General features: G+C 43.7%; 1 protein-coding gene across 2 annotated transcripts in view; it reads right to left on the bottom strand.

Annotated features, from left to right (window-relative positions):
* The window catches only part of nrp2a (neuropilin 2a), a 59532-nt gene extending 53600 nt beyond the window's left edge, over positions 1-5932 (bottom strand). Inside the window, exon 1 of one of the 2 annotated variants that reach the window (XM_078243444.1) lies at positions 5086-5932. In XM_078243444.1, the coding sequence (XP_078099570.1) occupies positions 5086-5161 (76 nt within the window). In that variant the 5' untranslated portion in view covers positions 5162-5932. The remainder of the gene's footprint in view (positions 1-5085) is intronic. The other variant, XM_078243443.1, reaches the window with a different exon arrangement.
* Between the last annotated feature and the right edge of the window lie 8591 nt (positions 5933-14523).

The raw sequence follows: 14523 nt of genomic DNA, 5'->3' as shown, positions 1-14523 counted from the left end.
TGTGTGTGTGCGCGCACATTTTCTAGTCACTCCAGATCAAGTCAAACCCAGAGACGTCTTTGTACCCGTTATCGTCGTTGTAACCCTTTATCTTCATTATCTGGGAAAATGTGCATATGTCTGCATGCCTCATGTTCTGTGCGTGCGTACGTGCACACTCACGCTCTCATTTCTATTAGCCACCTTATCGGGGAAGTATGGCGTCACGCTCTGGGATAAGCTGCGAGTGTGAGGAGAGGGTCTGATAAATCCCTCCATCATTTCTAGTGTCTCTCGCGCCCCCCCCCCCCACCTTAATTAAAAAGTGCTATCGCCCAGAGTGAGGGAATGAGAGGGGAGAGTGGGCAGCACTCATCCATTCAGTCAATAGCAGGGGTTGTCTCTCTGACTGCTTTTAATCTCACCCATTCCACACTAGACTGGACCCAAGGAGAGGGAGAGGATGAGGAGGAAGGGCGAAGTGACGAGATTCACTTTTTATTGCCCTGTGCTTTAACACCTTTATGCTAAGGTATAGAATGGCCGTGCTTTGGGGAATAGAGGCAGTGGTATGAGCAGTATTAGTAGCAGTGAGTGAGAATTTAAAATTCACATTAATGAAAAATCCTCATTGATGAAATACTATCAAGATTCCGGTTTCAAAACTTTCTAGAATACTTTTTTTTTTTTTACTTTCCGTACTTTGGAAAGACATTTCTTCGGTTTTACAAGCCTGGTGTGTGTTTAAGTGTGTGTTTAAGTTAAAAACAAGAACAAAACTGAAACTATCTGAATGCTTTTTCAAAAATGAATGGTAATCGTATTTTGAAAGGTTAGTCCCTTGCTTGTGAGCTAAAAGTACCATATATATTTGCAACAACTGGTAGAAAATGGTAAATTTAAAAAGACATCCTTTCACAGAGACATAACGAGTATTGATGTTTTAGATAGATTCAACACATTCCTCAGACATTATCTACCAGAATAAATGAAAATGGACCAAAACACATACCGACAAACAACAATCAGCCCAGAAATGCAACATACACAGACAATAGCTTGTGTTAAACAGTGTTAAACGTGTTTAAGGGGGATTTCTTTCTTCTTTTAAGAACTAACAAAAGCTACATCAAAGGCAGATAATATCCCCAAATCCTCTTTTCCCTCTGTTTCCTATTCTCTCTCTCTTTCTTATCCTCCCTCCCTAACAGGATAAGTGCCCCATGCTAATCAGCTAAATGCACAGTGCTGGCCATCGTGATCAATGGTTCAATGGATCAATCGAGCGAACAGATGGTTGCTGGTGCCTGCAGGTGGGGGGGGGGGGGGTAATGGTGTGGGCCTAATCCTAAACACTACCTGACTACAGTATCATGTCTCTGTCTCCCCTGGTGCACTCTTTTGTCTCTGTGCGGCAGCGTCAAACCTGCATAGCCAAAGCACTTTTAACAAAAGATGTCCCTATCTAAAGAGTAGAAATGGCTGAGACTACATCAGCCAGGGAGAGCTGTGAAGAATTAAGCTTTGCAGCGAGAGTCTTGGTGATTTGTTGCCACCCTCTACCCCCCCACCTTACAGAATGTTACTTTTCAGTGGAACTGACTGCTTAAAACCCCTTTCTGGGAGAACTGCAGTTATTACAAAAGCAGGTTTTTTTTAAATCCACACCCTTGTGTACCCTTTCCTCTTTAACCCTGCTCGTGAATTACAGTAAATTTAAAATGCTTTGCCTCTTGACAATGCTAACCCCCCTCCAGCTCCCATCTAAACCCGTCCCTGAGCACCCGTTAAGACCCCCCCTATGCGGCTAATGCGGCAGAGTGAAAGACCCAGCTCTGTTTTATTTATGGGGGTCTTGTTTTTAATTTCACCCCAAGTGTGGCAAGGTGTTCCAGGGCTTTGCGTGAGCCTAGTACTCTCATACCTGACTGGTATTGAACGGGCCGCTCCGTTTGTCTTTGGCTATGAATGCTAATAGGTGACCTTGTTTTCGCAGCTGATACCTCTGAGGCTGGGGCAGATTAAAACACAGAGAAATGCAAAGAATTGAAGGGCTCGGTTGTAGAGGAGAGGAGAAGACAAAAAACTAAACAAATAGAGAACCGTAAAAAAAGACCAACAAAGAAGATAGAAATGAGAAAGTCCATTCAGTTGGGAGCTAACATTTGGAAAAGAAATGATTAAATGAGTAGAAATCCAACTCTGGAAGAAGGCGATACCATAGGACGAGAGAATGCACAGCCAGCCACTCAATAAACATGCAAATGAGCTTCTTAATGGCCTGAATATTAATGCTTGTGGTAAGGAGTAATTGATGTGCATGTCACTAAGTCAAACTATTGCGATTACAGTACAAGTGGAGTCGAAGTCTCCCTGCTTCGGATATAAAGATTGCTGCATATAGGTCTTCTTAAGACATGAAAAGGGACCTTTGCTATTCCACGCGAGGACGCCACCAGCAGAGAACAGCAGGCCACAACTGGAAATGTCCAAGCAAGAAACAAACAAACAACAGGCTTCTGGCAGAGACGCCTTGAGCGTGCATCATTTTGTTCCACAAAATTATATTTTAAAGGAAATCTTTTTGCTACTGGAGATGTACCAAGTTGCTAAAACCAGAGGGAGTCGATCCTCACAAGCAGGAATCTTTAATGTGACTCAAATGTGATTAACTTTCATGAGAGCAGCATTGTTTTGTAACAGTGTAGATATTCTTCACTTCTTTTATTTCCACCCTCCCTGTAGCGTTCTGGCTGGGATTTTACCAAACCAGACCCCGCCCCGAATCTTCCTCTGCCTTGTCCCCCCCCAAGTCTTCCTCTGCCTTGTTCCCTTCTGTTACTTCACATTAAGACAGAGTGGATGCCATGCTCACTTTTCTGTGCCTTGGGTAGCTTTGCATCTGCCTTCCATTCTTCTATGCAGTCACTGTCCCCTCACATTTCTCTCTCAGCTGCACCCTCTTTCTCCCCCCTGACTCTCTGAACCTCCCTATTCTGTTCTCCTTCAGTCTCTCTTTCCTCTGGCGTCTGTGTGTAATGTGGCTCTTGAGGGGAGCATAGAGGCAGGGACATGCGATGCAGTGTCTTGGCAGGGGAGAGAGAGAGAGAGAGAGAGAGAGAGAGAGAGAGAGAGAGAGAGAGAGAGTGTGTGGGAGGGGGGATCTAGCTTCTTGCTTGCCTGATGGCTGCCAAGAGGCCCACATCTGTCTCTGATCAAGGCGTACACAGGCAGCCAGTCACTCTCACAAATGCGCGCACACACACACACACACACACACACACACACACACACACACACACACACACACACACACACACACACACACACACGGCTGGGGTGGCTGTCCTATTTAAAACAAGAAGCCTTAACAAGAGGAAGAACCCACATGAAGTGAACAGAGCTTGAGACAAATCAGCGGGTGCTGTTGTAAAGGCTCAACCGTCATCATATGATCATGAACAGCTCATCACCCCGCCTACTCACAGTGAAAAGGAACTAAAGCACAAAAAGCATACAAAACTATACATCTTATTTGGAATACTCCATGTATTATAGTAGGAAAAGATAACTGTCATAAATTAAATTGTGTGGACAAGCATGTTACACTAAGTACCACAGAGAACAACATGTTAGAAGATTGTATGTACTATGTTTTTTGCGCACATATCCCACCTGGCGACAAGCGAAGAAAACGCACATCCACATTAAATATAAAACCGTGACACCCGCAGTCAAACTACCGTAAAAGCAACAAAAATGCTAGAGTAGGTAAGCGCGTGAGCGAAAGGCCATGTGTCATCCCGCAAGGGGCGTCACTTCTCTGTAGGGTAAGCCCCAACATACAACCCTTTCCCACCAACACCCTGCGCATTTCTGCTGACATAATGAAGCCACAGCTAATTCTTGTTATTAGTTGATCATGTCACCAGATGGAACACTGTGCTCCCTGGTGTTAAATCCACAATTAATGAGGATTCTAAATACATTTGGCGCTGCTTCCATGGCTGAGCTTCGCTCTCTCAGTAGTATATCAAGTGTGGACACAGTGCCGTTTCCGTGCGTTACGGAAATAATTAAGTGCCTTAAAGCAAGGCTCTGAATCCTTACCAGCTGCAGGGTTGCTATTCTGCGGCTCATCCTGCACTGTAACCTCCCTGGTATTTGATTACTGAGAGCGCATGGAGGTGACGGTGCGCCGCCGCATGGAGCTACCCGGCGCTCAGCCACCAGCAGCTTTACGCTGCACAGACAACCCCGAAGAGCACGAGGAGATAATAAAGGAGAGCGACTGTGGTGGCTGATGAAGATAATGATTATAATGGTGATGATTACAGTCCTATTAGTGGAATCATACGATGAGAGTGTAGCTTTTACGCACGGTTTCTTGGGACACCAGCGAATTGATAAAATAGCAGGTTGTAGTCCAGACTACGCCTAAAACCTCTTTTCATCCGGATGTGAAATATCATTTTAATCAAGACAAGGGTTTGCTCATTTCCCTTGATGAATAATTAAATCAAAGAAAAACAAGGATAAACAAGGTGTTTGAATTTCCAAAAGCGTCATGCATATAATCAGATAACTGTTTCCGATCTTCTAAATATTTGATGAAAGCATCTAAGTTCTTCAGTTTTAAATGTGTCACAGCTGGCTAGCGTACAGGACAGAGCTGTATTAGACTGACTTCAATTTAAAGTCATCTTGTCATCATGATTCTGATTAAACTCACATATTAGGCCTATATTACATATATATTACACACACGTAATATATATATATATATATATATATATACCCTCAGAGTTTTCTCAATGTCTCCCATAATTAAGGGAAAGAAATATCCAAGAGCCCAAGAGACACATGGGTCTGGTTATAATACAATAGCTATCATACCAGGCGCGTATGTGTATTGAAATAATATGAAACACATGACAAAGATCTCTTGATAAATCATTTTAAAAATGTAGAATAATTGCAACGTATGGTCCAGCAGATTGAACTAAATGCGATGTTTGGACTACATTCATGCTTCTGTGATTCAGAAGATTGTTTATTTCCCATATGTTTTGGTGCGTCAAAATCAAAGAAGTAACTAAAACTCACCCTCTTCTCCTCTGACTCTCAATGCCAGATGACACATTGCCATTAAAAATCCAATCAGCGATGGCTCAAAATCCATCTTGAGTGATGCAGAAACTCGTGGAGAGCTTTAAGTTTCTAGTGTTTCCACCTCTTAGAATATAAATTGTGCTGTTCGTTTAAAAAAAAATCCACACCCCCGTAAGACCAAAAACCGCTGGCAGCAGTCAAAACTCCTCCACTTCAGGAATAATCCCACTTTTATTTAACCATTGATGGAGGAAACTATGCCAACTACATGTTATTGAAGACATTTAAAGATTTATATTTTCGCAGCCTTTTGCCTTTTATGTCTGTCCATTTAGCGGATGCCACTAAACCTCATCCAAAAAAATATCTAACAAACAAACAAACTCAATCAATACTGCGTGCGCTCCGCAGCTGGGAGGCTTCGGGCGATAGCTGCGCTCCAGAGACAGCGGCTCCAGGGTGCTTCAAGTCCCGACTGAGAGGCTCTCAGTCTCCGTATCTCCCTCTCCCCGTCCCCGCGTATTTTGCGCACACGAGGGTCGGTTCTCCTGTAGGGGCTTGGTAGTAGCAAGATATAAAGTCCACAGTAACAGCTCTCAAAGCCCTGGAAGCCTCAGTCCGAGTGTCAGAAGCTGCTTTTTATTGCAGCACAAAAATCACAGAATAATAAATAAGAAAAGGTGTTGCGCTCTTGCTCTCCAAAAAGACCTTTCATGTCGTGCCACCTCCTGCGGCACCGCTCCTTTCGCCTGTGTGTCTTTTTCGCTCCGCTCCGACACCGGCGTGTGTCCTGTGGATGTGTCTGGGAAGTGTGTGTAGTTCGTGTGTGTGTGAGAGTGATCAAGCTTTTGAGCTGAGCAGCTATCGCGTTACAGTCACGGCGCTTCGGCTCCGCCCCCTCCCGTCGGTCGCTGATTATAGGGAATTGGAGAGAGAGCGCGTCTGTCTGTCTCTCTGTCTCTCTCTCTCTCTCTCACACACACACACACACACACACACACACACACACACACACACACACACACACACGCACGCACCCCCCTTCAGAAGATACCACAGATATGAACTCTTCCACAGATAAGGCCCAGATAAGACATATTGTAATGGTAAACCAGGGTGCAGAACTTCTCCCGGGGCTGTTTTCAAAAGGAACAGAGGGGTTTGGTGGGGAATAGAAAATCCCAGAAGGAATGAGGCAGGGAGGAGACTTTGACTGGGGATGGGGTGGTTGCACAGCAAACAGGCACAGGGCTGCCTTTCACCACTAAACATATCAAAACGACCAAGCCAATGTCAAAGCCCTCAACTCAATAGAGGGAGAGCCCACCTCAGCCATGCCCAATCTCTGCCCTGCAATCAACAGGCCTAAATACAGAGCGGGAGGCGTATAATGACACAGTAGTGAGCCCAAAATAATCTGCTGAGAAAGGCCTCTCCAGCGTCCAGCCCATGTGCCCTGCCTATGGCTTGTATTACCGTGTAATGTAATGGACTGGCTGAGGACTGGCTGTATAATGAGGTACAGTATGTAGCCTTGCTGGCATCTTTATTTGGAACAGCTAGGTGCATTCCAACAGGTCAGGACACACTTTCGGGTGCAATATAACATACTGTACACCTTCTGGTATATGAACTTTTACTCCTTATAGGTATGTATACTGTAGGTGCATGCTTTTAAAGGGAATTGAACTGAGCATGAGGAGTGTTGGTTCTTGCTACAACATAGATTAGCTGATGGTGGTAAACAGAAAATAAATAAGTTTTCACAGTCATCATCATCTTGCCTTATTGTCCTGTGACAGTCCTGAGCTGTAAACAAAGTCAACAAAAGACCCCTATGCCCTTGACGGAAGGTTGTATGACAGGTCTGGGTGTCACTGCCTGCCTGTCTGTCTGTCACCTCAGTCAACTGTCATCCCCTGCTGCTCTACACCCCCCAGGTTCACTAGATGCCATCAACTTGCAGCTTTCTTACAGCCCGTCAGTCATTTTTAAGACCATCTCTTGCCAGAGGGTGCAGCGGTTGTCAGACGTCATTGTGGTTGGCTAATCTGAGCCTCTGGGCGGGGGTCCACACTGGCGTAAATCAGTTTGCCATGTGCTAATTTGCTATATTGTGGAGTTGTTTATGCATGTGATTTCTGTGTGTGCTATATGTGTTTATTAATGAAAAAGCTTAGTTATTGATAAAAGTATTTTTCATGAGCAGTGGGTGATCTTCATTTAACCCCCGTGATGACCCTTTCACAGAGATGGAGAGAGATAAAGAGAGAGAGAATACACATTGTCAATATAAAACCTTCAAGTAACACTGGGTCACTTCTTGCTCTGGTCTGTTCCCCCCTCCCAGTCCCCAGGGGTCATTTGATACTCCTCTCTCCCATTTGTCAACATCGCTGTCCCCACCATCAGCTTTCAACCCCCAAAATATTGGGTCAACGCATGGCTAATGGAGGGCAACAGTCCACAAGAGAACCTGAGAAAGCGAGAGATAGAGAGGGAATGTTGTGGGTGGAATATGTTTGTACTGATCCCACAGGGGAATACATATTCTGTAGCCTTCATATATACACAATTGGATGATACTCTGACATCTTTTTTCTTGATTTTCTGTGTTTCTGTAGGTGACACACACTCAGTCCTGTTGGCTATCACTCCTCATACAAACTACCCTGTTTTTCTTCTATTTATATATAAAAAAAGTAAAAAGAGTAAATTAAACTCATATCCTCGCAAGCACATGCCCCCAGCTTAGAAAAAGCCAAAGGACACATGCATTACTGTGTCAGAGGCTGTTTAAGTAGCACAGCAGCGGAATCAAACACTCAATTTGCAGCTGCAATATGTGAAGCTCTTTTTCTGATGTATTTTACCCCAGGTCTTATCTGTATTCCCTCTGTCATCTCCCAAAATACAGTCGACAAATGGCTGCCATACAGTCCGACTCTTCACCTCAGCACACCTGCGCTGTGTTCACTCATGGGTGGTGGAGGGGATCACAACAGAGTCTTTCTCACCCGTGTGTGTGTGTGTGTGTGTGTGTGTGTGTGTGTGTGTGTGTGTGTGTGTGTGTGTGAGAGAGAGAGAGAGAGAGAGGGGGGAGATAGATACCAACCGCTGCCGTACTACCTCCCTTATCACAACCAGCCCCGGAGACTGACAGCATGACTGATAACTCTCCCTCTGTCTCTCACACACACACACACACACACACACACACACACACACACACACACACACACACACACACACACACACACACCACTCTCTCAACACCCCCCCCCATCAGTTTTCGCCAGTCAGTCGGCTGTAGGTTTAAAGGAAAAAACTGTGAAAGTCTATCGTCTTTTCGAGAGGCTGAGTGATCCCAGTCGAGGCCTTCAGCTTTCTTCTCTTCATCACCAACGCATGGCTTTAGATCTAATGGTGGGGGAGATAAGCTAGAGATAGCCTCGACTTGACCCTATCAGCATCTTGGGTGTGTGTGTGTGGGTGTGTGTGCAAGAGGGGCATTGTGAGCCCATCAAGAGTCAAAGAGGGAGTTTTGTGATTCCCTTAGGTATTCATTGGAGTGACACATCAGCTAGCAATATCTGAGCTTTCCAACCATTTTTTGGGAAGGTAAATGCATTAGGAAATGATGTCACACACACACACGCACACACACACACACACACACACACACACACACACACACACACACACACACACACACACACACACGCACACGCACACTACAGGCAAAGCCTAAAGGAGCTCAGTATTAAAATGATGTAGCAGCTGCATCTTTAATCTTCAAACTGTTCTATTTGTTGTATTTTTATCTTCACACTTTTCTTTGCTGCTGCAGTGACCCAATTTCCCCTTGGGATCATTAAAGTTCTTCTTCATCTGATCTTTATCTTATAAGTACATCTACGCGCATGCACGCACACCCTCGTCTGCCCCGGTGATATTTCCAAACACTCCAACACCAATTCCTCCAGTTAATAAAAAGGATCTCCATCTTTTCGCTAGGAGGCACACATCTTTCACAACTTGTGCTATTCCTAAACTTACTGCCACTGTTGAATTCCTGATGGGCCACCCAGGCTATGGGCATGCCCTGGCCAGGGAAATAATTACACACACACACACACACACACACACACACACACACACACACACACACACACACACACACACACACAACCCACTGTACTGCATACACTAATCTTGTTTCTGCTGTGCTGGCTGGCTGGTTGGATTGTATGGAAACATCTGGTGTCTGGCTGCTGTCTCACCACCACTCCTCCTTCTCCCTCTGTGTGTATGTGTCCTTCTGTATGTGCTACCTTCAATACCAAAAACAGCTCAATCATCAAAACACTTTCAGCTGCAGTTAGAAACAGCATTCACAGCAGACAGAGAGGAAACCTCAAAGCAGAGCAGTATAGAAATGCAGTGTTTTGATTTACAGAGACACCCAGAAACACGAGAATTCATGATCCTGTGTCCATCAGTGTTGTTGTAAGCTCTAACATACTTAATCTTGTGGTTGCTAGGATCAGTTTGTCAGGCAATAGAGATGACAAAACACTGACTTCAGTCTGGAGTCATACCCAATGACTACAGTGCAGGATGATTCATTTGCAGTACACAACTGAGCCTAATGGGGGCAGGCAACTGCATCAAGCCAAGGTGGTGAGGAAACCAGACTCCAGGCAATCTTTAGGAACATGGTGTAAATATTAACAAACTTGATGTTAGATTATGCATACATTAAAACGATTAAGATATTAAGATCAACATGCAGGCAAACTGCACTTATGACAGCTATCTAGACAGATCTAATTTGCTTAATCGTGGCATATTCAGAGCATGTCAGAGTGCGGTTAAAATCAGGCAGAATTTGTTAATCATTCAGTAAATAAGTCACAGTGGATGATCAGCATGTTCCAAATGCCCTATTTTGATGAATGGTAATTTATAAACCTGCTTAATAAGTTGCCGTTTTGGATTCAGCTTTGCTTGTTTCACATGCAAGATGGCTGCACTACTGTGCATCTACTCCATAGCTTGTTGTTGTCAGCTCAGTTCAAAAATGTTGTTTGCTCACTTTAATTGCAAGATGCCTGCTCTATTCCCCGGCCACCTCTTGTTTATGATACAGCATCATTATCCTCTGTATTTTGCAGAGGAGACGAGAGAATGCATCTCCTCTTCCTTTGCTGTTCCACCAGGATCTATTTTACTTCTGCTCTGTCTCTTTCATCTCTTTCCACTGGCCTGCTGTGTGTCTTTATAGTCACATCAAAGTGACCTTCGCCACCCTTTTCCCTCCAAAACCCCCCACCCTTCCTTTTAGTCTGAAGACCAGGGGGAGAGAAAGAGAGAGGGGGGGGGGTGGGGGGCTTACTACACATAGTTTCCACACAGCAATACAATACCTGACATGTTGAGCAGTTTTCAATATACAATGGAAATACAATTGCACTTCACTGCAGATGTTACAGCTAATCTTTTTTTATGCCTCATATCTGCTGCTTGACATAAGAACTGTTGTTGGGATCAGAAAAAGTGAGAGGAATCCACTTCAGTGTGTATATGTGCATACGTGAGTGTCTCTTTTGTGCACTCTTTTCCTGTGTGTTCGGGAGGGGGGGGGGGGTCTATAACAGTGCCCCCTGCTCCCCCCCTCACATGGTGTTTGTAGGTTCCAACCCCACTCCATCACAGCAGAAATGAGTGCTGCATTAGGAGGCAATAATAAAAAGACAAGAGGCCATTCTCCACGGCTTGTTTACTCTGCGGGGCCTTTATCACTCGCCCTCTGAAGGAAAGATCAGCGCTTGACAAACCGGGGATAGAAAACACTGGAGGACAAGTGCATGCTAATGAGAGAGGGAGTTTTTTTTGTTGGGGGGGAGATGTTGGAAGTGTTGCACGGCTAGGAGCTACAGTTTTGTCTGCTGCTACCAGAATAAGAAGAATCGTGTCTTTATCGTATGAAGTTAGGCACTTATACATTATGTATGCATGCTGTGACTGAAGACATACTGTAATATTACATTATATATGGGTCATTTTATATAAATATACCTATTTATACCCTGAATAGACTAAATGTATAACTTTTCTGCATGTTGCATTTTCCTTAAAGGACTAAACTGGGATTTTTCTATATTTTCCAACAAAATAATACCCTACCCTGTCAGTGGCACTCAAACCCAAAGGTTCATAGTGGAGTAGTAAATCTTTAAATCAGTGCACAAATACATACTTCTTTAATTTTTTAAAAGCCAAAAACAATGGACAAACATTACTTTAAACAGGAGTAAATAATGCATTTGTTGGGGACTATTTTCAGCTGCAGATTAATACACATTTGGTGCTCTAGTAAGTATTTACAGCAGCACGACGGCGTGAGTGGGACTGAGTCAATCTAAACTACAGTGTCTGTGTTAATCTGAATAAAAGAACATGTCACACAGTGCAACAGTGCGGCTCATTGATGTGTTTTTAGAAGTTTTTGGACAACAGCAGAGCTCTATGGCACAGAGGAATAAGATATATCAGGCTTTGGCTACACACGCAATGTTAGTAGGTTTGATTTATTGTTGGTTTAGGTATTTTCATGAGTCATGACATCCGTCAAAAATGATAAAAACCGAGTAGGATGGGAAGAGGAGGAAATACATTAAACATTTGTATGTGTTTCTGAAGAATCACGCCATTCAATTAAAAAGAGAGACAGAGAGAGAGAGAGAGAGAGAACAGAATTGTGGAGACAGATGGTTCGAGGAAGTTTGAGATATAAAAAGGGAGATTCACTTTACATCTGCTGAGGGAGAAAGAGGATGAAGAAAAAGGAAGTGAGGGGGATGCAAAAAAGGAAAAGTCACAAACAGAAAGAAGCAGAGAGGGCACTTAGGATAAAATGGCTGACAATTAAAAAAAAAAAGGATCTTTGAAAAAGGCGGCTCCCTTAATGTGGTTTAACCCTGGTGCATTCACATTAGCATGGTAATCTCATCAATATCATGTGTGTGTGTTCATGTTGGAGACAGCTAAGCACTCTGCCCCATTAGCAAAACCTAATTGACTTACAGCCCTCTGACCACAAAGGTAACATCTGTGTAAGTCATGTAAGTGAATGCCCTGTGTCACCACACACACACACACACACACACACACACACACACACACACACACTTTTAAATTACATTTGCTTCATTGTGCATCCCTTTGCCACTGATTGACCTTGATATGCAGCAGTGGATGCAATATGGACCGTATCTTTGTCTTAAGACGAGATGGAGACACACTGGTATTTAACCCCTTTAAACAGACTCCTGCCCAAAGGATGTATCTAGATCTACGTGTATAGGAAATATTTGGCATTGTATACAAGTCAGCAATCGTTAAAAGAAAACCACAAAAAGAAGATCCATTGGCCAAAAAACTATTTCAAGAGTCAAAGAGGGAGTTTTGTGATCCCCTTTGGTTTCATTGGAGTGACACATCAGCTAGCAATATCTGAGCTTTCCAACCATTTTTTGGGAAGGTAAATGCATTAGGAAATGATGAGACACACACACACACACACACACACACACACACACACACACACACACACACACACACACACACAAGCAAGTTCGATCTGATTCTACAAAGACTGAACAGAACATTATATCATTTTGTTATTGTTTTTATATGGCTATTTATATAATATGTAAAACCTTACAGACTTCCGGCAGGTCAGTGAGGTTTTAGGGGTTAAAGGGATATTCCAGCAATTTAGTACTGAGCATCTATAAAGTTGGGGGACTTGCGAGCGACACATTATAACGAGAACTCAACTCTGTAGCAAGGACATTTACCAGTTTGTAACACATGAAGCCGCGTAACCCTGATGACATCATCAGGGGGTTATCTGTGTTTTGACTTCAGAAATCTCCCTTCAGAGCCACAGAAGACTCTACACAACTATTATCAAAAGCGGAGTAGTAGTCCTCAAGAGCAAACTGATCTGTTTGTATAAAACCGATGGGAGTGCTCCCTTCATTTCAGTGCATACGGGATAAGAGATTAAAACCAGCAAGCAGACAGACAGACAGGAAGAAAGAAAGAAGGAATAGGCCGACAGGTAAACAAGACAAGGATCCATCATTATTTAGCCACGGATATAGAATATCAAATGGAGGACAGGAGAAACCTCCATTTCAGCTGCTATTATTGAAAATGACTAATATATTCTGAAGAGAGAAAGAGAGATGGATGAGATATGGAATCTGATGGAGACTGACACTCCATCTTTCTGAATAGTAATCCAATAACGTCTCCTGAGTTTCCTTATGGCTAATCAATTGTGCCGCAGCGCAGAAACAAATCACCATATCGCCGAGTCAATAACCGTCAGTCACGGAAATACCTCGCCTTAACTGTCAGTGTTTATCAAGCTTGGCTGAGCCTCAGCTCCCGCTGCGACACCGGAGAAGGGTGACACGGGGTATGTTTGGTATGCACTCTCGCAGCTATCTAAAAAGGTGGCCCATGCTGGTTGTAATTTAGATAGCGATAAGAAGGAGATTGCGAGGTGTTATCGAACACACCCTGACCTCAGGTGAAGCCAAGCTCGACCAAAGTGAAGATGGATGATGATGCATTGATGACAGGGCGAACACAACAAACAAGTTTATCAGAGGAGGGGAATAGGTCATTTTACATACTCATAATGTGTGCCTATCAGTGCTGGTTCTGCAGCCTGATCTCCACGGGGATCAGGATAAACAGGATCTTAGGTCAGGATCAGGATAAATAGAAAACAAGAAGCCGCAGCTGAAAACCCACACAATATAATGTCGCACTAAGTTTAGTTTAATTCGCTCACTCAATAAAATGGCAGCAAAGCATTGCTCAATTCGCATCAGCAGGGCTCTGTTTTGTCGCCTTTGTCATGCCCTCCGATGCTATCAACAGCCAGGTGCTAAAAGAGAGACGGTTGGTACCTCTGTATTTAAATTGCATCGTCACTAATTAGCAAACAGTGGGCTGAATTAAGTCACAGCAACAAACAGAATATTTGCCAAAAAACAAGCCAGTCAGATTAATTAATCTTCTTACCTTCACAGTCGTGGTTGGAGACAGCATCTGGTCTTTTCTGCTCACAAAATGTACAAGAAGACGTATCTGGATCCAAAGCCTCAAAACTCTGCTGCAAAGTCAAGCCAAAGTCTTTGGTGCTGCAGCTGCTTCAGCTCTCAATGTCTGGGTCTGAGTGAGTCAAAATTTTAGAGTTAATATTTTCAAAAAGTATTAATTCAAGGGCCATGTCCTGTCTAATTAGCTGCTCAAATAAATACACCTGTGTCTGCAACCCACACGTCCCTAACGAGTTAAGACCTGTTGGGGCAGAAACATGCGAATGGGTGTGTGTGTGTTTTCAGT

Source organism: Sander vitreus, chromosome 24, assembly GCF_031162955.1.
Source record: "Sander vitreus isolate 19-12246 chromosome 24, sanVit1, whole genome shotgun sequence".
Classification (NCBI taxonomy): domain Eukaryota; kingdom Metazoa; phylum Chordata; class Actinopteri; order Perciformes; family Percidae; genus Sander; species Sander vitreus.
The sequence above is the reverse complement of the archived record's forward strand: the minus strand, read 5'-3'. Positions and strand labels throughout refer to the sequence as shown.